Genomic DNA, 23,054 nt, shown 5'->3' on the forward strand with positions numbered 1-23,054 from the left:
GTTTATGTGTTACTGAGGAATTGAACCCAGGGCTTCATGTATGCTAGGCAAGCAATCTACCATGAAGACACATTCCTAGCCCTGCTTTGTGGATTATAGCACAATAAAACACTAAAATACTATGATAGTTCTGAGAAAATTTAAATGTATATAGTAATAATTTTGCTTGAAAAAAGCTCAAAGATAAAATGTTACTTATATATATCAAATTATTTCAAAGATCAAATGCTACTTAATCATGCTGCTGAGCTTTTTATGCCTCATCAGATGTAAATGTTAAACTTTAATGATTTTACAGAAACATTTTCTATCTTATTGAATTACTTTACATCTGCTATTAGATGAGTCTAAGTTCACAAAGTTAAACTAAATAAACTTTGCTAAAATGTATTATGTAAATTAGCATGTTTTAATTATGTAAATTAGCATTTTCTTTAGCTCATGCCATCACTGCCAACACCATTCCAATCTGCATTAAAATGAAAACAAGCATACACAGAACATGAATCTTTTTTCTTTTTTGTCAGTCGTGGGTCTTAAACTCTGGGCCTGGGCGGTGTCCCTCAGCAATTCATCTCAAGGCTAGCACTCTACCTACCACTTGAGCCACAGTGCCACTTCTGGTTTTCTGGTGGTTTATTGGAGGTAAGAGTCTCACCGACTTTCCTGCCTAGGCTGGCTTTGAACCGCGATTCTCAGATCTAGCCTCCTGAGTAGCTAGGATTACAGGTGTGAGCCACTGGTGCCCAAGCAGAACATGAAACTTTTATGTTGATATTCTGAATATGCTTAAATACCTCCACTATTTCCCATCATCCTAAATAATAAAGGTGCCTGCACACTGTTGTAGAAAAAATGTACATTTTGGCTTGCCTTTCACCTGCATTCTCAGACATGCCTGTGCCCTCTTCGGTCTTATAAAACTTCTATCATCAAATACAACACTTTCCCCTTGGTGGAGTTCCTTTCTCTATGTGGTCTTTTCCACTATTTTTCAAATTCCAAATACTTTTCGAAATATATTTTATATGGCTGTGGAATAAGACATTTTCTCCTTTCCAAGTTATATGATATATAATCATATGCACTATCTGCTTCCCTACCATACTAGAAATTTTTGAAGGCCAGAAGCTATGCTACTGCACTGGACTTTGGAACTGCAATAGCAAGGAAAAAACAGGTAAAAAAAGCTCTGCTTGGGATCAGAAATGTTTCACATTTCAGTTTCTTTTTCAGATTTTGAAATAGTTGCCAAAAGTGCTGGGGTATCTTAAAATCAAGTCTAAATATAAAATTTACTTACATATCATTTATGTTAGGTATTCTATATGGTATTTCTAGGGTGCCTGGGTTGGATTATGACGCCTCCTGAGGTAAAGGTGGAACTGTCCACTGTGGTGTCATCTTGGGACTGGAAATTTGGGATTTGGGAGCACTTTCGGTTTCAGATCCTCACATTACGGTGCTGGTTTCATGATTATCCACTCTAAACCTTAGGTGGCTCTGGGTTATTCTCCACACCAACACAGTGACAAGAATGATCAGTCCACTGCTACAGAACTAGGGGGGACGTTTCCTGTTCATTCCTTTAATGACTCTGTTACAGCTTCAAAGGAAAAAAAAGGAGCTAAATTCTGAGAAAGGAAGAAAGAGAACAGATCAAAAGAATCCTTGAAGCTTGTGAAAAATGTAAGAAAACTTAAGATTTTATTCTCTCTAGAAGACAAGTGACAGAGGTCAACAAAGGCCAATAAATTAACTTTGGTGCTCAACTTGAAAATAACCAGGTTTTAGTCCCGCATAGTGGGGAAAAAAACATGAAAAAAGTATAAGCCAAATTCCATGTTTCCACTTAACAGGAAGGGAAAAAGATGAAAACTTCATACTTCTGAGTTATTCATTATTATTGATAATGACAGGTTTTATGTTAATACCAACTCTGCATGGTGACTATCAAGATTAGACAGGTATAGCAAGTAAACATTACACAGATAAGAGAAAAAAGACTCAAATATTCTTTTCTCTTTCTCTATTCCCAATATAGTGCTATATATGGGGTAGGGGGAACCACACAAGAATTCCTTCACTGATCAATCTAATTATCTTTTCTCAGATTTCAGCCAAACTCTGCAAACATCACACTGTATTTTGGTTTCTCCACTAAAGGAACCAGGATCCTAGCTTCTCCAAGCAATGGCTCATTCCAGGGCCATTAAGTACACTTAGCCTGCTACAAGAACCTAGAAGTAAGCGCTCAAAGACTCATGGAGCATTTCAAACTACTTTCAGGTCCAGTCTGAAAGAACTACTATTGGCCAACTCCAAGACAAGGTAGGTATCAATGATTCTTTATAATGAAACTCCAACTCACCAATGTAGAAGGCTCTCGGGAGTTTGAAAAATATCAGTGAGTATTAGACCAAATGGGTGATAATTTAATAGGTACAGGACACTGTCTGAAAGAATGTTGTTACATATTGCTCATTAATTTCCAGAGGAAAATGTAGTTAACTTTCCAGTGGAGAAATTAGATCATTCTACTACAAATTAATCTAATCAATACAGGAACAAATTAACATCACCTGCCTCAGATAGGATGAAATATCACTTTTGAAATCCTGTCAAGATTCATGATCTGAATCTCATCAAGAGAAAACATCTATTAAGTCCAGATTGAGAAACATTATAAAATAACTGGCCTGTACTCTCTGAATATGTCAAGGTTAAGGACTGTGATTGGAAGAGTATAAAAAGACCTGGCAACTAACCTCAATGCATGAACATGGACTGGATCTGGACCATTCAAATAGCTATAAAAGATCTAATTAACAATAAAAAAATATGGTTGAGACAACTGAAATACTTCACAGTGGGGCTGTGCATCAGATTATTTTATCTATGTTCCATTTCTTGATAACTATACTGAGGTATGTAAGACATTGTCTTTATAATTGTGAAATATACTTCAAAGCATTCAGGAATAATGTTCATAATTTCTCTCCAATTTACTGTAAAATGGTGTAGAAAAACAAAGATAATTGCAAAACAAGTGGAGAAGAAATAGTTTATCTTGGTGAAGCATATATGAGAGTCTTTCAATATTTTCACAACTTTTCTGTTAAATTATTTTAAAATGTTGGAAAGGTAGCTAGGTATTTATTTATTTATTTATTTAGCCCGTCCTGGGGCTTGAAGTCTGGGCCTGGGCATTGTCCTTGAGCTTCTTTTGCTCAAGGCTAGCACTCTACCACTTGAGCCATAGCACCACTTACAGATTTTTCTGTGTATGTGGTACTGTGGAATTAAAACCATGGCTTCATACATGCTAGGCAAGCACTCTGCCACTAAGCCACATTCCCGGCACGGTATTTTTATATTTAGAGTAGAAAAGCTATTTCCCACCTGGTACCTCCTATTTTATCCCCCTCAAATCATGCATAAAGATTAGAATATTTTAAAACATGTACAGAAAATTAAACCATTTTGTTACATAAATTTAGGACAAATTTGGTAATAAAACCAGAGAACTGTGATCTCTTACAGGAATTTGACAGATCATCAATTCTTGGTTCAGTCTTTGTTAAAATTAACAGATGAACTAAACTGCTTATATTCAGGAGTATTCTATTTATCAAGATAGAAAACAAACAAGTTGTACTACACAACCATGTACATGACTTCTTTTTGTTGTTGTTATTGGTCACTGGGGCTTGAACTCAGGGTCTGGTGCTGCCCCTGAGTTTCTGTGCTCAAGGTTAGCACTCTACCATTTTGAGCCACAGCTCCACTTCCAGTTTTCTGGTGGTTAAGTGGAACTAAGAGTCTCACAGATGTTCCTGCCCAGACTGGCTTTGAAGCACAATCCTGAGATTCAGCCTTCTGAGTAGCTACAATTACAGGTGTGAGACACCAGTGCCAGGCTGCATGACTTCTCTGAGATGCTATAAGCAACTAACTACTTTATAAACAAGAAAATAACTATAAATTCTGAGTTTTCTAAGTATATTACAAGACATACCAAGAGGACCTCATCTATTTCTCTATTCAAATGGTTCAAATGCGGAAAACATTATTTCCCAAAGGGAGCTACAGCAAGGGCTTCAATCAGGATGCAAGGCTTTACACAGGACATGAATACAATTGGGTTTCTGAAAGAAAAAAAGCACCTGCCATCATGAAAGATGTATTCTATTACTAACAAAATGGTAGCAATAGTCAAAGGAGAAAAAATAAAAACATATTTCAACTGTCTAAAACCCAAATCAAGTAAATTCAGTGTGCTAAATCTCCAGAGACATTTTCTTTTTTAAAGGCTAAGACTGTAGAAATGAAAGAAAATGTGAGTAGGAAAGATTAAAAACTGGTGTAAAGCTAAAGCAGACCTGCTTCCTCATCCTCCTCCTCCTCTTCCTCATCATCGGAAGTTGATGACAAGGGAGTTGGTGCGGAGCTAGCTTGATTATTAACATATTCACCATACTGCATGCCTGTAAAGTGGAAAGCACAAACACAAGAGTCAAACCAACATGAAGGACGAGAAATAAAATTTGACATTGCATTAAAAGTGAGAAAGAACTCTGACATTCCAAAGAACATCCAGCATGCACTGTAATATTAGCAAATGTATTATCAAAACTAGAACCATTAGAAAACTTCTGCAAAGCAGTTTAGTAAAAGCAGTTTTAATATGAACTAATCAGTTAAGTATGAAAAAGTAACATGTATTAAACTGACAATATTTAGAAACCACATCAATATTCTAAGAAAGCATTTCTGAATTCTTTTGTTACATTTGCCTTCTTTTGTTACAAACCAGCTAGGTGGGGTCCTTTTGTTCTACCCAGATAGAGATTATGAGTAAACGAGAAGAGGCTACTTCAGTTACTCCAGGTCCTTGTGGTACTGCAGTAGTAGATGACAGTGGCCAGTGACAGTCAGTCCTCAAGCTTGGACAGGTAGAATTGTGGCACAGGATTCAGGGCCTTAACGTGTTAATCTCCTGCAGCAGGAGGGATCTCTCCACCCAAGAATCTCATACTCCAGAGAACCTGAAGCCTTCTACCACACACCAATCTTATCTGTTGCCACTTGCTGCCTGCTCTGCTGCACAGCTTCTTGTAAGAGCAGCTTCCTCCCTTTCACTGTGGTTGCTTCTCTTCTTTTTCTTTGTGAGATCAGCTAAAGGGGCAAGATCACTTGGGAGAAAGTAAGTGGAGCAACAAGAGTGTCTCCCAGTTGTTGACAAAGTGAGCTGAGTTTCCTACTATATAGCCAGAAGGGGGAAGGAAAAAAGTGTCTGTAGCAATTGCAATATAGTTCGTCTGTTATGCAAAGGACTGTGTTTGCACCAAAAAGTCCATTATGCAAATGAAAGATTTCTTTACACCAATCACAGGTACTCTGTTCAGCTGAAGTCCCCTCCGCCCTGTCTTGGGTAGCAGTGCCAGTTGTGACAGTTAATCTTCTGTTGAGCCAGACTCCAGTTTAAGCTGCTTGTGGGGCAGTGTCTTCTGGAGCCAGTCGTGCTCAGGGATTTAGCATGAGGCCAGTCAAGCCTCCCTGATTGGTAGTCCTCTACTCAAAGCTACTGGGGCAGCAGAAAAAGGTCAATTAGGAACTTAAGCCTCCTCAACACTCAGTACCTTAGCACATTTAAAGAAAAAGAAGTACTTCAATGGGTGCTAACCACAAATGTTTATCAGTAACAATACTTTAACCATACAAAACAGTGCTCTAGCAATGTTTAACCTCTATCTTAGGGAGGAGTGGGTGCCTGTCATACCTTTCACTTTGATCTAGAGTCACTGTGGTTTATTTCCTCTGGGACTGTGCATTCTTGGTGGAAAGTGGTCATTTGTACCAAACAGTATCTATACAGCACATAAAACATACTCAGACACTATATTCAGCACAATTCCTGGCCCACAGTGTGCCCTACAAAACAAAAGATCCAAGACCCTTATTAACTGTGGCCTTGCAAATGTGACAATTAGAGTTGGATCACCTGAGTGGTGGTCATCAATCAGGTCTGACATCCTATTTCCTATATGGGAGTGTGAAGGAGGTAAGACCTTCTACACCCTGTGGATCAGCTCCTACACAAACAGACTCAGTGGAAAATATGCATCTTTGGTACTAGGAACTGTTTAAGACTCCCCTTGATTGGATACTTTTGAGACTTAGTCTAGTGAAATCAAGATATTAACATCCATAAGTTCAGGGTTTTTTTGTTTGTTTTTTGCCAGTCCTAAGGCTTGAACTTAGGGCCTGGGCCTTGTCCAAGGCTAGTGCTCTACCACTTGAGCCACAGCACCACTTCTGGCTTTTTTGAGTAGTTTATTAGAGTTAAGAGTCTCATGGAGTTTCCTGCCCAGGCTGGCTTTGAACAATGATCCTCAGATCTCAGCCTCTGGAGATAAAATTAAGAGAGAAAATAAAATTAATCTTAAGAATTAAAAGACTTTATGAATAAGAATATGTTTGTAGGGAAAATTTTATAGTTCTACTTTGAAAATAAGAATAAAGAAAACCTAAGAAACCTAATGAGATTTCCAGAAATGCTTCCTAGCACTGGAAGCATGAAGAAGCTCTGACACAGCAAAGGCACACAGCCATGCCATGCACTCTTCACTTTGTTTACAGTGTAACCTCTACCATTGTGAAGGAATAAAACTCATCCCTATTGTAAGAAAAAGCTAGTACTGAGTAACCAGCCTAAAAGGAAGCTGAGCTTAGAGTATACATGGGTGAAGCTTTATCTTCCCGCCATGACTAAAAACAGCATGGAAAATCTGCTACCTTGCTAAAACATTTTTGTAAAATATAGATTATGTAGCAGTTATCTCAAATTCATCTGAGTAAAACAATATATGAGGAAGTTTTATGATTTAACAAGCCAGTAGTAAAAACTTTAATAGGAGTTATTCTTTAAGAACATTGTAAAGATCCTTTCTTCTTTTCCTTCCTCCCACTCCATTCTTCCTCCTTGCCTCCCTGCCAGGCTCCTTCCTCTTCTGTTTCTTCTTTTGCTTTTTTTTTTTTTTGGGGGGGGGGACGGTAGACGGGACACACAGGATCTCTTTCTGTAGCTCATATTGGCCTTGAGCTTTAGGATCCACTTACCTCCACTTTGTATGGACCTGGGATTACAGGTCCATGCCATCATGTCCTACTTAAACTAAAGTGCTCAAATAATATTAGCACTGCGCTTTAAAAGACATACATATGAAGCCAGGCACCAGTGGCTCATGTCTGTAACCCTACTCAGAGACTGAGATCTAAGAATCACAGTTGAAGTTAATCTGGGCAGAAAAGTCCATGAGACTCATATCTCCAAAAAGTCAGAAGTAGAACTATGACTCCAGTGGTTCTGCACTAGCCTCAAGCACAAAAAGTTCAAAGATAGCTCCCAGGACTGGCATATACCCACATAAAAAGACAAAAAAAATACATATGCACATGTATATAAGAGAGAGAAAGATGAAACAAGAACAAATTCTGTTCACTGTACTGAGACAGAGGAGGCCACAAAGTATGAAAAAATTCAGAAGAAAATCACTCTTCAGGACTGAATATGACTAGTTGCTGACACGAATCATAGGACTCAAAACACAAGATTAACATACATATATACATACATACATACACACCTGTATGTGCATATACATACATTTATTCTAACAGGTATTAGAATAGATTTATCTCTAGATTACTGAATAAAAATATCCCAATGCTTAATTGACAGCAATGAGATGGCTATACAATGATAAAAAATTATATAGCAGCTATATAGAGCATTGAATAAACTTAAAAAAAAACAGTACACAAATATTTATAACGGTACCATTTTAGATAATACTCTGGTTGGTAATATATTACATTAATAATGTTATACACTTTTCTCCAACTGTAACTCAAGTTCAGAATTTACTTCACCTTTACTTGTCAAGTAAATTCTGTTAAAAGCTTAGGAGTATTAATGGGCAAGAGCACGACACTTCAGTTAATCCACAAAGAAATGGTACAAGCTCCAGAATAATCATTCCACATTCATCTGCCCTGCTGTGCAGCGGATACACACTGCAGCAAACGGGAGTTAGGGTCACAAGGCAGCAAACAACTGCATCAGCTACTCTAGGATACACCAATGGTTACGAATACATGAATGGCACTTCCCAAAGTGCCTCTATTCAGGCCCCTCTAAGTGCCAGAGCATACTCATAAAAAATACATAGGTTAGGGGCTGGGAAGGTGGCTCAGTGGTACAGCGCTTGCTTTGCATGCTCAAGGCCCTGGGTTCGATTCCTCAGCACCACATAAGCAAAAAGGAAAAAGCCGGAAGTGGTACTGTGGCTCAAGTGGTAGAGTGCTAGCCTTGAGCTGAAGAGCTGAGGGACAGCGCCCAGGCCCAGAGTTCAGGCCCCACAAAAAAAAAAAAAAAATACATAGGTTAAATATATGAGGAGAGAGCTCATAGTGAAACCCAGTGTAGAAATGTATATATAGTACCTACAACCACCAGCACCATCAAAGGGAGAGAGAATACTATATTCTAATTCATTCTGCCGAAAACAGGGTTTCCAATCTATGAATCTAGTTAACCCAGAGGCCAAAAAATATTCCATAGACCCAAACATGATAAAGAGTTCTGCAATGAACAGACCCCAGTAGTTAAAAAGACATTTTCCTCAAGAAAAGGAAAGAGAAAGAAAAAGGAGAGAAGAAAAACTACAAACCACTGAAGACTGAGAGTTTGCTTGGTGGCAGAGCACCTGTCCAGCCTGTGTAAGCACTGGATTTGATCTCCCCAAGGGTGAGATGATATTTTAAATAAAGGACATGCCAATTAAACCACTTACTAGTAAAGATACCTTAGGCAGAATGCTCCAGGAGACCATATCCTCTGGGACTGCTTAATCAAAGTTACCTTTGCTGTATCCCTAGGATGCATCTATGTTTGCAATACAGCAAATTGGTCTTAAAAGTACTAGTAGAGGTTAGTTTTTGTTTTTTTTAATTCAATTGTTTTAAGCAACTATTACCTTTCCTAAACTATTAGAAGACTTTCAAGAGTTCCCTCCCAAAAACTATATTTTCAGAAATCAATTTCCAGGTATCAATTTCTATACTCTCATTCCTAAAAAAGTACCAGTGTTAACAGCATTTCTGTTTCACTTCCCAACGAAAGCATGGAACCCAAATCTCTCTGGCACTAAATTGAACACTGCCTCCAGACCTATGGACCTTTCCCATGATGGACACACCTCAGAGAGACGGGCAATACAGATTAAACAGAGGAATGGTTCTCATATAGCAAGTCTACATTCCAAAATATGAAAACTAGGGTGGTACCAGAAATGACAAAGTTATTTAAATAATAATTCTGCCTTTACAAAGGTCCCAACCTGTTCCCTAGTGTCCAAGAATTTTCTGCTCTTGAAAGATCCCCTGAGAACAAAGTGAGAAATGAGTAAGAACTACTGAGTAGAAAAGCAACATAACCATGTGGGAAGATGGGGACTCAGGTTCCATTTTAATTCTAGAGTTGTGTCCTGGCCAAGTTTCCAACCTCTCCTCATCTTCACATAAATCATATGGAACATGGAGCGATAACTACCTCAAGCGGTTTTAAGGTTTAAGTGAGTAATATATTTCAAATGCTTAGACATGATACCTCATCTGCACTAAACACTATTAGCCACTATCATTAGGTTGAACCTTAAAAAATGTCTTTTTTTAATATATTAACACAAGTATCAGTTATTGTTAATATGCATCTCTAAGAAAAGTCATTAGCTAGAAGAAGAAAAAAAACCTTCCAACAATCTTGACTAGTGTACTAAGAAATGATAATTCATTTAGTTTAGTTTTTATGGTGCTTAAAAAATTGTTAAGTAGTTGTACAAAGAAGTTACAAGATCTCACCACATAGCCAAGTTCGGCTGCAACTGGTCATCCTCCCGCCTCATCTTCTCAGTGCTAGGTTTACATGGTTATGATGTTATGTCCACTTTAGCATTGCTAGTTCTTTGAAAATCAAATGTTTTCTAGGGTTACTAGATTTTTCCATGACATACTAGGAAAACTCTACAAGGTTGAAGGCTGTAGTTCAGTGAAAGAGTACCCAGCATTTGCAAAGCTGTGATCCCCAGAACCACAAAAATAAACAAGTTAAAAACAAATCCTATCAATCCTTCAGTCAATGACGAAAGTATAAGTTGTGTATAAAAATTAAGCTGCTATAGTTATAATACAGCATTAATCAATTCTTAAAAAGTCCTCACTTTGTTATAGTTTGTATTTACTACTTTTGGAGTCCTTTCAACAATAACCAATTTGCCAAGAGGCAAACCTATTACTACTCACTCCTGTTTTGAGAACTGTTTTTGCCCATAAGGTGATAGGGACAAAACACCTTGATGTAACCCATGACCAATATCCATTTTTTTTTTTTCTAGAATACTGGAAGAATATGGTTAAGCACCGAGTGGCTGTAGTGTAAAGAAACGTAAAACTCTGAATGACAGCTGGTAAAGGAAAAAGGACCAACTAGCCTGGAGGGAGAAGGTCAGTGCAAGTCATCCCTATCCCCTGAAAGTTTGTTGGTCTCTGGGTAGGAAAATAAGTGCTCTAAATTTCAGGTTCCTTCTTTATGAAAGGGAAATGAGGCAGGATGTACCTGTTTCAGGTGATGAACAAACCAAAAGCACTGATGAAGTTCTAAACTGCTAGATCAAAGTAATAATAACACAACCATCTACAACCTGGAAAACAAAATCTAACCAGTGACAACTTCAGAAACGTTGACTTAGAGGAGTAAAAAGACGTAAAAAAATAAAATAAGATTGCTTTAGTATGTTTTAGATACTTCCAATACCATTCTTACTTTGTGTGAATGACAATACTCATTAATTAGGTGTATAAAGTTAGAAACTGGAATCAATGAATCACATCCAATCCAAATAAAAATATCTAGTAGAAAGGACGCGAGCCCATTCATCTCACTGAATAATGCATTTTAATGGGCTGGGAATGTGGCTTAGTAGTAGAGTGCTTACCTAATATACATGAAGGCCTGGGTTTGATTCCTCAGTAAGAAAAAGCTGGAAGTGGTGCTGTGACTCAAGTGGCACAGTGCTTGCCTTGAGCAAAAGAAGCTCAAAGTCAGGGCCCAGGATCTGAGTTCAAGGACCAAGACAGGCAAAAATAATAATAATAATAATAATAGCCAAGGGCTGGGAAGGTGGCTCAGTGGTAGAGCGCTTGCCTTGCATGTCTGAGACCCTGGGTTCGATTCCTCAGCACCACATAAGCAAAAAAAAAAAAAAAAAAGCCGGAAGTGGTACTGTGGCTCAAGTGGTAGAGCGCTAGCCTTGAGCTGAAGAGCTGAGGGACAGCATCCAGGCCCAGAGTTCAGGCCCCACGACCGGACCCCCCCAAAAAATTAATAATAATAGCCAAGCTGGGCACCGGTGGCTCACACCTATAATCCTAGTTACTCAGGAGACTGAGATCTGAGGATCACAGTTCAAAGCCAGCCCGGGCAGGAACGTCCACGAGACTCTTATCTCCAATTAACCACCTAAAAACGGGAAGTAGCGCTGTGGCTCAAGTGGTAAAGTGCTCCCCTTGAGCAAAAGAGCTCAGGGAGAGCACCCAGGCCCAGAGTTCAAACACCACAACTGACAAAAAAAAGCCTTTCATTAAAAATGCACTTTCTATATAAATAGCATCATATCCATGATGTTTATGCTATTTTCACCAATTATGTATAGTATTTACAATAACAGCTCAAGCCAAAAGAAAATTCTGTAATAACAACTTATCATCATAAACAATAAAGATATAGTTTCTAAAGTTTCAATTTATTTGTTAGTGTGGGAGCAAAATACAACAGTGTTTAAAGAATTTCTAGCTGAACAGGACATTTTACTTTCAGAAAAGCGTACAAATAAAAGGAAAAGAGGGAAAAAAGCCTTTCCAAATGTTAACAAATGTTAAAGGATGGCAGTAAATGGATACACTTAAAAGAATAACATAGACTGGGGATATAGCTCAGTGCATTCCTAACACACGAAACACCCTGAGTTCAATCCCTAGCACCACAAACAATGTAAGAGTGATGTTACACTTCTGGTTTATAATCAAGACATTACTATAACTTTTGACAATTTTAGATGTTGATCTCAAATTACAGTTTTTCAAGTGTTTTTTTTTTTTTTTGGTATGACATCTCCTCTCTTCACCAGCAGTAAATGTTTTTACCTGGAGGTAGGTAAGCCTGGGGATCTTTGCACCAGAAAGAAGAGGTCTCAGGGGTAGGGGAGAGGAAGAGGACAGACAGTCCAGTATTACATTAAGAACAAAACTCGGACTTTCAGGATCTTACAGTGGTAGGCCAAAAGCTTGTAACTGAAGGACTACTTACCAGGAATGGCTTGGGAAATTAATAGGTATTGAAAATAACACTAGGAAAATATTAATTGAATTTATAAAACCTTTCAGGCTCCATTAAAAGACCAAATCTAGCCAGCCGCCAGTGGCTCATGCCTGTAATCTACTACTAAGAAGTCAGAGATATGAGGATCATGGTTCAAAGTTAACCTGGCCAACTAACTACCAACAAAAGCTGGAAATGCAGCTGTGGCTTAAATGGTAGAGTTCTGGCCTTGAGATTTTTAGCTCAGGGACAATATCCAGGCTATGAGTTCAAGCTACAAGACCAGCACACGTGCACGTGCGCGCACACACACACACACACACACACACACACACACACACAAGATCAAATTATAAGTGTAGAAAGGAAAGAGATACAAAGTAAAGACAGAGAACACATTCAATACATTAGTAGCAGAAAACTTCCCAACCTTGATTTAAAAAAAAGGGTTATCCAAATGAGGAAGCATACAAAATATAAAATAGGCAAGATCTGAGAAGAAACACCCCTAGAAGTATTATAGTTAAAATACTAAGTGTTTAGAATAAAGAAAAATACTTAAAGTTGAAAAAGAAAAGACACATGTTCCGTACAAGGGCAAACCCATTAGAATAACAGATTTCTCAGCATAAACTCTGAACATAAGGAGGACATGTAAGGACCTAATTCAAGCCACCTCCCCCTCCAAAAACCCCCAAAACTGTCAGTCTAAATTAGTGTACCCCCAGTAAAACTATCCTTCATTCCTTCATAACAGAGGTAAAAGCTTAGAAAGCCAGAACTGGTAGCTTAAACTTGTAATCCTAGCTCATCAGGAGGCTGAGATCTGAGGATCTTAGTTCAAAGCCAGCCGGAGCAGGAAAGTGGGAAACTCTTATCTCCAATAAACCACCAGAAAACTGGAAGTGGCACTGTAGCTCAAGCACTAGAGCGCTAGCCTTGAGCTGAAGAGCTGAGGGGACAGCACTCAGTCCCAGAGTTCAAGGCCCATGACCGACCAAAAAAGACAAAAACAAAAACAAACAAACGGCCAGAGCAGGAAAGTCTGGGAAATTATCACCAAAAAGCTAGAAGCAGAGCTATGGCTCAAGTGGTAGAGTATAAGCTTTGAGCAAAAAAGCAGTTCTCCAGCCCTGAGTTCAAGTTCTGGAATTGGCACCAAAACAAAACAAAACAAAAAAAGGCTAAGGAATTCATTACTACTAAACCAGCACTACAAAAAGATACTTAGGAGCTGGGCACTGGTGGCTAACGCCTGTAATCCTAGCTACTCAGGAGGCTGAGATCTGAGGATCATGGTTCAAAGCCAGCCCGGACAGGAACATCCATGAGACTCTTATCTTCAATTAACCAGAAAACTGGAAGTGGCGCTGTGGCTCAAATGGTAAAGTGCTTGCCTTGAGCAAAAGAGCTCAAGGATAGTGCCCAGGCCCACAGTTCAAGCTCCATGACCACAAAAAAAAAAAAAAAAAAAGATACTTAGGGAATCCTATCCATGAAAAAAGAAAATAAAAACCAGGAAAATACAAGAAAGAATAAACCCTAATACATGAATAAATTCTAATACATGAATAGATTATTAAAGGAGCAATAGGAAAGAAGTATAATTTCAAAGAGGCAAATACTTTTGCTATAAGTAGAAACTAGACCTAAAAAACCTTATTTATAAACCTGAATATTCATATATATACACCGAAACACCTAAAATACACACATACACACACACACAGACCATAATTCTAATTGTAGAACTCTTTAGAGGGATAGAGGGAAGGGAAAAAGATGGAGGGTAAAGAATTTCAAAATATGTATGATGATGACATAAGGAATCTCAATGAAAACTAGTGGTCAATAAAAAATTTAAAAAACTGGGCTGGGAAGGTACTCAGTGGTAGAGCACTTGCCTTGCATGCATTAGGCCCTGGGTTCGATTCCTCAGCACCACATAAGCAGAAAAAGTCGTGAGTGGCACTGTGGCTTAAGTGGTAGAGCACCAGCCTTGAGCCGAAGAGCGGAGGGACAACGCCAAGGCCCAGAGTTCAGGCCCAACGACTGGCAAAAAAATAAAATAAAACATAAAAAACCTACTGGAAAGGTGGAGAAAGATAATGTAGTAGAGGGCTATTCTTAACAAAATATATGCACGTTTGAAACATCATGGTGAAACTGTAACCCCATGGTACAATTCAAAAAGAATGACAGGAAAGTAAAATAGGCTTCGTTGTGGGCGTGAGTACTATCAGGAGTAGGAGAGCTAGAGCTAATGAAGATGGTGAATGAGGATGAATATAATCACAGAAGTTTATCTGCAGGTATGAGAATAGAACAATGAGGTCTGCTGCAATTATTTTAAGAGGGGAGGATGGTAAGGGAGAGTAATGAAAGCAGTAAGGCGGTACGTTTGATGGGTACACATTGAAAGCATGTACAGAAATGTCTCAATGAAATCCCTCTTGTACAATCAATGTATGCTAACTTAATAAAATTAAAAAGAAGAAAGTTTACAATATGTAAACTGGTCAATTGACAGAAAGGTCTCTGCTGACCACATCAACTTTCAGCACATACAAGCAGTGAAATCAGCCTAACATGTTCCAATGCTGTTTCCTTTCCTGACTTTCAGAATGTAACGGAAGTGTTCTTCAAGCTCAATTTCAAAGAAACGTTCTTAATATATTTCAATAGTTGCTCTGCAGATACTGAAGATTCCTGAAAACAGTTCAGCTATTTCAGATCCAATGAAATACAGTACATTAACCTGAAACATAAATATGCTGGAATTTTAGCCAGATAGAAATTAACCAAGAATACTTCTGAAAGAGAAGACAATGTAGAGAAATAGGAACAAAACAACACATTTTTATCACTGGTCACTTACTTCTAATAAATGAGTAATAATAAATAATAAATGAGTAATAAATGAGTCAACTTTGGTCTGCAACCATGCAATAGTGTGGGTTATAATTTCATTTTCACTCCTCAAAGTTTATTTTTCACTAATAATAATGACAAGTACAGAAATCATTGAACAGCATAAGATTCACTAAATAAGGAGATCTCAGTTGCCTTATCTCTAAAAATAACCTTTAATAACCTTCAATAACAACAAGAAAAAAAAAGAAATGGCTCATAATAAAGGGATGGATAAGTAAATCATAATACATCAACACAAAGGATTTTGTCATGAAAATGGTAAAAAAAACTACACACATAAAAACTGTATAGTTTAATAAATATAAAAGTGAAATACAAAATGGTAAGCTATAATTGTAACTTTGTAAAATAATCATAAAAAGACATTGGAAATTAAAACATAAACAGGCACAGGCACAGTTGAAGTTGAGATCATAAATTAATCTTCTCACATTTTCTTAGATAAGGGTTACACAGTATGCTTTTTCAAATCAGCTATTGGTGTGTATGTGCACATACGTGTATATGTGTGTGTCAAACAACAAATTTCTCCAATACCTTTCTGCTGGAACAGCTCTGAGGGCTGTGTGACAGAGGCCATGGGCTCGGCCGGGTGCTTCGCAGCAGGAGGCATTCTTGTTGATGGGGCTCCTGGCAGAACAGGGGGAGCTACTGAGCTGGACTTGGGAGGCATACCCGGACCAGACAGAGAATCTGCAACTGAAGACAGGATTATTGATCCACAGCAACAAATGTGAAGAACATTAAAACAGACTTATGAAAAAATGCAACTTATTTAAAATTTTATAGAAAACTTCAGCATTCCATGCATGTGTTTCATCTAGGAAAAAAGGCAGTCTAGTGGGGCACTACTGTCTCACATCTATAATCCTACTCAGGAGGCAGAGATTTGAGGATTGAGGCTTAAGCCTGCCAGGGGAGGAAAGTCCTCCTGAGACTCTTATCTTCAATTAGTTAACAACTCAAAAACTGGAAGTGGTGCTGTGGCTAGAGTGCTAGTCTTGAGCAAAAGAGCTTAGGGACAGTGCCCAGGCCCTGTGTTCAAGCCCCATAACTGATGAGAAAAAAAAAAAGGTAGTCTAAAGAAACGATTTTACAAAAAAAAAACCCTAAAAATCCTATTCTCCAAGTATGTATATGTATGTATGTATCTATCTATCTATCTATGTTTGGGGGGAGTGCTACTGGGAGTTGAACTCAAAGCCTTGTTCTTGTTCTACCTTTTGACTAGTACGCCCATACCTACCTATCATGTTTGTGGTGATACTAGAGTTTTACTCAGGGCCACATGTTTGCTAGGATGGTGTGATACTGCTTAGCCATACCTCTAGCCCACGTTCCAATTTTTAGTGACAGTTTTTCTAAAGTATTTCATAAACCTCCTCACCTTATTAGACAATGAACACAATGACCATTACCATTAACTGTTGTACTATGTGACGGCGTGTCAGGCAAGAAGGTAAGTGAGGTTACTTGAGTATAGTAATATGACTTCTGAATTACAAAAAGTATCTGCTGAACTACCAGCTGCATTTTTTTTTTCTGGAACATGGTAAACTGCTACCTGTCATATGGTGGTTTTAACTAAATTCCTTATTTCAAAAAAAAAAAGGGCTTCACCAAAACACTAGGTTGGATGTCTTAAATAAAGTATATTTGATTCACAGTAGCCTTTGAGATACTTCAAATTAGCAAATATATTGCCTGTAGTTATAAAAACATTGACCTATAGGATCACCTTTAAAATTATCCAATAAAGAGATCCCTGAAAAACCTATGGTAAAAGAAGTGATCACTAGGGACCATATTATATAAATAGACATGATCATATGGAATTTGTAAATATGCATATACACACACCAATATGGGAGATGTATGTATGTATGTGTGTGTATGTGTGTATATATATATATGTGTGTGTGTGTTGACATAGTGAACACATAAAGCAGATGGGGGAAGGAGGTGGAAAGTAGTCTTTAGGAAGATTTTCTTTGCCTTACTTGGGAATTCCTCCCTGGTGAAGACATGTGAGTTTCCTAGGGCAGTTTCACAATGTATGTGCTAAAGGTTAAGTGGAGGTATGTAGCTAGAATACAGAATCCTCTAGCCCTGGGATCACGCTGAAGGAAATGAGGCCTTTGGTCCACAGAGAGATTATATAGTCTATTTAGCCCAGTATCACAAACAAATGTTATTTGCCACAGTGCCACACAGACAAAATAGCAAACAGTGCTCTCTTGGGTCTCCTTGCTCAGTGTAATCTATGAGATAACACCTCGTATGGAAACTCGCTAGACATGTAGACTCTGCAGACTCTTCAGCCAGGCCTAACAGACCTAGTGAATCAACCTACCTTTTAGTAAGATTCTGAGTGACTCATATGCATAAAGTTTTAAAAGGATATTTTTCCATTGTCCCATTTGTTAGGAAATGGAAAGACTTGGGAAAAATTATATTAAGTGATTGAAGTAAGCTAGGCCCAAAGAAACATAGGTCCCATGGTTTCTCTTATTTGCAATAACTAGTATATGTCTGAGACAAGCAGAAATGGTCAGATAAGTTGATGTTAGGTGAAATGAGCCCCAAGATAAGGACTGGTTTTTCTTTCTTGTTATTGTTTCATATTTATAAGGTGATTTTTTTTTTGTTGCTTTGTATGTCCCTCCCCCACGGTATAACCCCTGTTTTCACTGTATTTGACGTTGGTATAATTTGTGGAGGGGAAGGGAAAAAACAAATTGTTTAAATAGGGATACAGGTAGACCCATCGCAACAATGAAATGTATAAAATGCTATGTTGAAAAACAAACTTTACAACTTTGGTGGGGGGATGGGAGGGCAGGGATGGTAAGGGGAAACAAAGGAAGAGGCAAAAAAACTTACTTAAAAAAAAAAAGGGTATTTTTCCCAGAATATTTAGAAGTGATTTTAAGATTTTTTTCCTCTAAGGTCAGTTTCCTAACTAATAATTCACTATACCTTCCTACAACAGTGCTAAAGTTTCCAGTTATTTCACACCTGCAGGATGCCTTAGTATTATTAGACATTCAAATGCCTATCAATCTGAAGCTCTAGGTATGGTGGCTTATAACTGTAATCTTAGCGACTTGGGAGGCTGAGATCCAGAGGATCACAGTCTAAGGCCAGACTTGTGAAAAGTTCATGAGACTCCATCTCAAAAGAGACAAGCTGAAAAAAAGGGAAAAAAAAGAATGTAATTTTCCATATACACAAGTAATAAATTAATACGGAAAACACAACCAAGTGAGAAAAATACAGGAATAACTATTTCACACATCAAATGTCCTTTCATTTTAAGTTGTCTTTCAATTATGAAAAACGTGCTTACACAAGGGAGGATTTCATGGTTATATCTTCATATTATGAAAAGTTTATTTTTTTAGAAATTACTCAAGTTTATCATGCTTACCTTTCATGACTAGCACCAGATATGTTAAGAATTCCTTCTTTACTCTCTTTTGAGACAGGCTTCTATATTTTCTCTTAAGTTTTGTTTTTCTGAATTTAAATAATTTACCTATAATTTCTTTTATATATGGAGAATTCATCTTCCATCTTGTAGCCAAACTATCACTTTCTCAGACAAAACTGCCCTAAGCTTTATGACTAACTTCAGACTAAGCTGCATGATTAACAGGTCAAATATACCTGAAGTAAGCTCTATAAGCACCATAGATCCTTGCTTCATAACACTCAAATAATGGCAACTCTATCCATTCACATTTGTGTGGATGTCTGGCTCCACAGAGATGGGCTGCAGAGCATGTATCGATAAGAATCAAGCCTCTTACTCTTTAATCTCTCAACACTAGATGAATCTTGGCACAAAGTAGGCTGCATGCCAATCAAAAAGGAATTTTTTTGGGGGGGTCCGGTCGTGGGGCCTGAACTCTGGGTCTGGGTGCTGTCCCTCAGCTCATCAGCTCAAGGCTAGCGCTCTACCACTTGAGCCACAGCGCCACTTCCGGTTTTTTTTCTTTTTGCTTATGTGGTGCTAAGGAATCGAACCCAGGGCCTCAGGCATGCAAGGCAAGCACTCTACCACTGAGCCACCTTCCCAGCCCAGGAATTGGTTCTTTCCCAAAAGGAATGGGACAGAAGAAACTGCTATAGTTTAAGGGATAAAGATAGAAATCACAATTCAAGAATAAGTCTTTTGTCTGTTTTTATATTAGTCTGTAGATAGTTCCTAGTAGATCTTTAGTTCTTTGTAAATTACGTATAATTCACTTCCTCATATATGATAATATACAAGTATTCGGTCTCTGGACAGCCTCTCCAAAGATTATTCCTTTATAATTCCTATAAAAGTAAATATTGCTGAATGCCAGTGACTCATGCCTGTAATCTTAGCTACATGGGAGGCTGACATGTGGGGATCAAGGTTCGAAGCCAGCCTAAAGTCTGTGAGACTCATCTCTTATTAGCCACCAGAAAGCTGGAAGTGGAGCTGTGGCTTAAATGGTTCAGTGTAGTCTTGAGCACAAAAGCTCAGGGGCAGCATCCAAGCCCTGAGTTCAGGTACCAGAACCAGCATGCATGTGCACATACATACATACACATACACACACACACAAACACACACTCTCTCTCTATCTATATATTTATAATATATAACAAATTTACTCACATATATTTTTACATATATACTATAATTTTAAAACTAAGTCATTTAACTACATCTTTTGTTTAGGAAGTTCAGAAAGGCTAACCACCATGATATCCTTCATGTACTTTATTTCCATCTTCTTTATCCTGAATCCTAAACTGCCAATTTGAGAACAACAAAGCAGTTTTTTGTTGTTGTTGTTGTTATTTTTGGGTCCGGTCGTGGGGTCTGAACTCTGGGCCTGGGCGCTGTCCCTCAGCTCTTCAGCTCAAGGCTAGCGCTCTACCACTTGAGCCACAGCGCCACTTCCGGCTTTTTTCCTTTTGCTTATGTGGTGCTGAGGAATCAAACCAGGGCCTCAGGCAATGCAAGGCAAGCGCTCTACCACTGAGCCACCTTCCCAGCCCACAAAGCAGTTTTATGTGTAGGAGGCACCCTAAAGAATCCATTGTAATGTCGTAGGTCTTTAAATTTCTAAGGTTCTGGATGGACCCAGCTAACCTAGAATGAAAAAGAACGTGCCACCCTGGCATTTCCCTCAAATGGACCCCTCCAATTTGCCCTATACCAAACTCACACTAATATCAACTATAGTAGAGGTATAAATCCATTAGCATTCACTGAGAAGCCCATCATGACCAGGAATAAGCTATACAGGGCAGATGGTCAGGTGGCAAATTGTGAGTTGGGGGAGGGAGTGGAGTTCAGAGATATGCCATAAAATATCTCAACTAAAACTGCAAATATACTGCTCTGGTGAACTAATTTTTACTTTTTCTATTAGTCAAATTCATCTTTAACCTTCATATAAGTAAACACCTGATTGGAGATGCACTGATTTTCAACAGTAGTTTTGGCAACCTACCGGTACTTGTTGGGTTGTTGTTGGGTGAAGCCAGAGATCCCATGTGGTTTTGGATGAGATTGTCTTGGGTTGACGGAAGGCCTGGAACTGCCCATGGTAGGGTATTATATCGTGAGAGATTCTGCTGCTGATGGTGGTGTTGTGGAGGAGGAGGAAGTGGTGACGGATGGCTGAGAGCTGGATTTTGGCCAGAAAATGAATTATCTTTAACTGGCCTGACAGCTGGAGCGTTCTGTGAGGTAAACATTTGCCCATATGGATCACCAGCAGGCAGAGAAGGATATGAAACACTAGGATACACAGCATTAGAAACAGTTGCCATAGTATAATGACCACAAGTAGAGGGAAATCCCTGAGAAGCAACAGACGAGCTGGCAGAGTGCATGGCTGGGCTATTGTAGTGATTCACAAAAGAGTATAACTGGGAGGCACTCGTATGCAAATGGGATGCTGATGATGCAGCACCGTGGAAAGATCCTGGAGTGGATCCCACAACATGAGGGGCAGAAGGACCCCTGCCATACATTTGCTGTGTTCCTGGTTGGTTGGCTGTGCTTGGAGTCACCACATTTTGTGTTGGTACTGTATACAGACCAGAGTAGTAATCATTACACTGGTTATCCAATGGCATTGAGGTCATTTTTCCAGGTTCTTGAGAATAATGTCCTGAGGGGGGAAGATAGTTCTGATGATGCAATCCATACCCAGAGGGAACCTGCATTTGACTCTGTGCTGGACCTGAAAAACAAAGGAGCAAATATTTACGGGTATGAATAAACATAAATTTGTAAGTAGTTACTATCTAAATACTGACCAAATTCAAACTTTCTTCTCATACCATCAATTTATTACAAAAGAAACACATTATCATAGACCTTCTGTTGAAGCTAACCTTCAAGTTGGTCCCTAATGAGCCCCCAACCTTCGATATTCAAACACTTACATATCTCTCCCTCATGGACCAGGATGGCCTGTATGACCAACAGCAGATGAGACACGTCACTTCTAAGATTTGCCTAGTCTTCGGTTCTGGCTCTTTCTCTCAAGACCATTCAGGAAGAAATAAGCTACATTATGAAGAACTTTCAGGAAAAGGCAATGTCATGAGCAAAGGAATTCTCTTGCCAACAAAGATAAAACAGGCCTGCCAACTATTACAGGGGTGAGTTTGCGAGCATCCCTTCAAACTCAGTAGAGTCTTAGTGTATACATAACATTTCATTAAAAAAAAACAAAACTACACTTTTCCTCAGAGCTGCGTGAGGCGCGTGTCGTGGTCTCCGGGTCTCCCGACAGCTCTACTACAAAGATGGTCAACGTACCCCAAACCAGGAGGACTTTCTGTAAGAAATGTGGCAGGCATCAGCCTCACAAAGTGACCCCGTACAAGAAGGGCAAAGATTCTCTGTATGCCCAAGGGAAGAGGCGCTACGATCGGAAGCAAAGCGGCTATGGTGGGCAGACCAAGCCAATATTCCGAAAGAAGGCTAAAACCACCAAGGAGATTGTGCTGAGGCTTGAATGTGTTGAGCCTAACTGCAGATCCAAGAGGATGCTGGCCATCAAGAGATGCAAGCATTTTGAACTGGGAGGAGATAAGAAGAGAAAGGGCCAAGTGATCCAGTTCTAAACTTTGGGAGGAGGAGGGGGGTGGGGGTCTTAATTTTGAGGGGAAGATCTTGAAGCTATAAAATTACCTGATGGAAAACTAATAAATCTCAGAAAATACCCCTCCCCCCAAAAAAAACAAAAACTACAAACAGAACCTTGACAAACTTCTTTGCTTGTATTACTTAAAATATACTGGGTATCCTTTCGTATTGGATATATAAATCCTCACTTTAAAAATGTACATGTAGGGGCCTGGGAAGGTGGCTCAGTGGTAGAGTGCTTGCCTTGCATGCATGAGGCCCTGGGTTCTATTCCTCAGCACCACATAAGCAAAAAGAAAAAAGCCAGAAGTGGCACTGTGGCTCAAGTGGTAGGGTGCTAGCCTTGAGCTGAAGAGCTGAGGAACAAAGCCTGGGCCCAGAGTTCAGCTCCCAATACCAACAACAACAAAAAGTACATGTAGTTGGATGCTGGTGGCTCACACCCATAATCCTAGCTACTCAGGAGGCTGAGATCACCAGCCCCTACAGAAACATTCATGAGACTCTTAACTCCAATTAACCACCAGAAAATCA

General features: G+C 38.9%; 2 protein-coding genes across 2 annotated transcripts in view; one reads left to right on the top strand and one right to left on the bottom strand.

The window, feature by feature from the left end:
- Sec24b (SEC24 family member B) overlaps positions 1-21,678 on the bottom strand; it is a 56,964-nt gene extending 35,286 nt beyond the window's left edge. The window contains 3 exon segments of the mRNA XM_013023832.1: positions 4,383-4,487; positions 15,911-16,072; positions 20,869-21,678. Of these exon segments, the coding sequence (XP_012879286.1) occupies positions 4,383-4,487; positions 15,911-16,072; positions 20,869-21,649 (1,048 nt within the window). The 5' untranslated portion in view covers positions 21,650-21,678.
- Positions 21,679-22,162: 484 nt separating this feature from the next.
- On the top strand, positions 22,163-22,603 carry LOC105991180 (60S ribosomal protein L36a-like). The gene has a single exon (XM_013023766.1). The coding sequence runs from the start codon at positions 22,178-22,180 to the stop codon at positions 22,496-22,498; it is 321 nt and encodes a 106-aa protein (XP_012879220.1). The 5' UTR covers positions 22,163-22,177; the 3' UTR covers positions 22,499-22,603.
- The last annotated feature ends 451 nt before the right edge of the window (positions 22,604-23,054 follow it).

The sequence above is a fragment of the Dipodomys ordii genome, unplaced genomic scaffold (assembly GCF_000151885.1).
Source record: "Dipodomys ordii isolate 6190 unplaced genomic scaffold, Dord_2.0 Scaffold70, whole genome shotgun sequence".
Lineage (NCBI taxonomy): Eukaryota > Metazoa > Chordata > Mammalia > Rodentia > Heteromyidae > Dipodomys > Dipodomys ordii.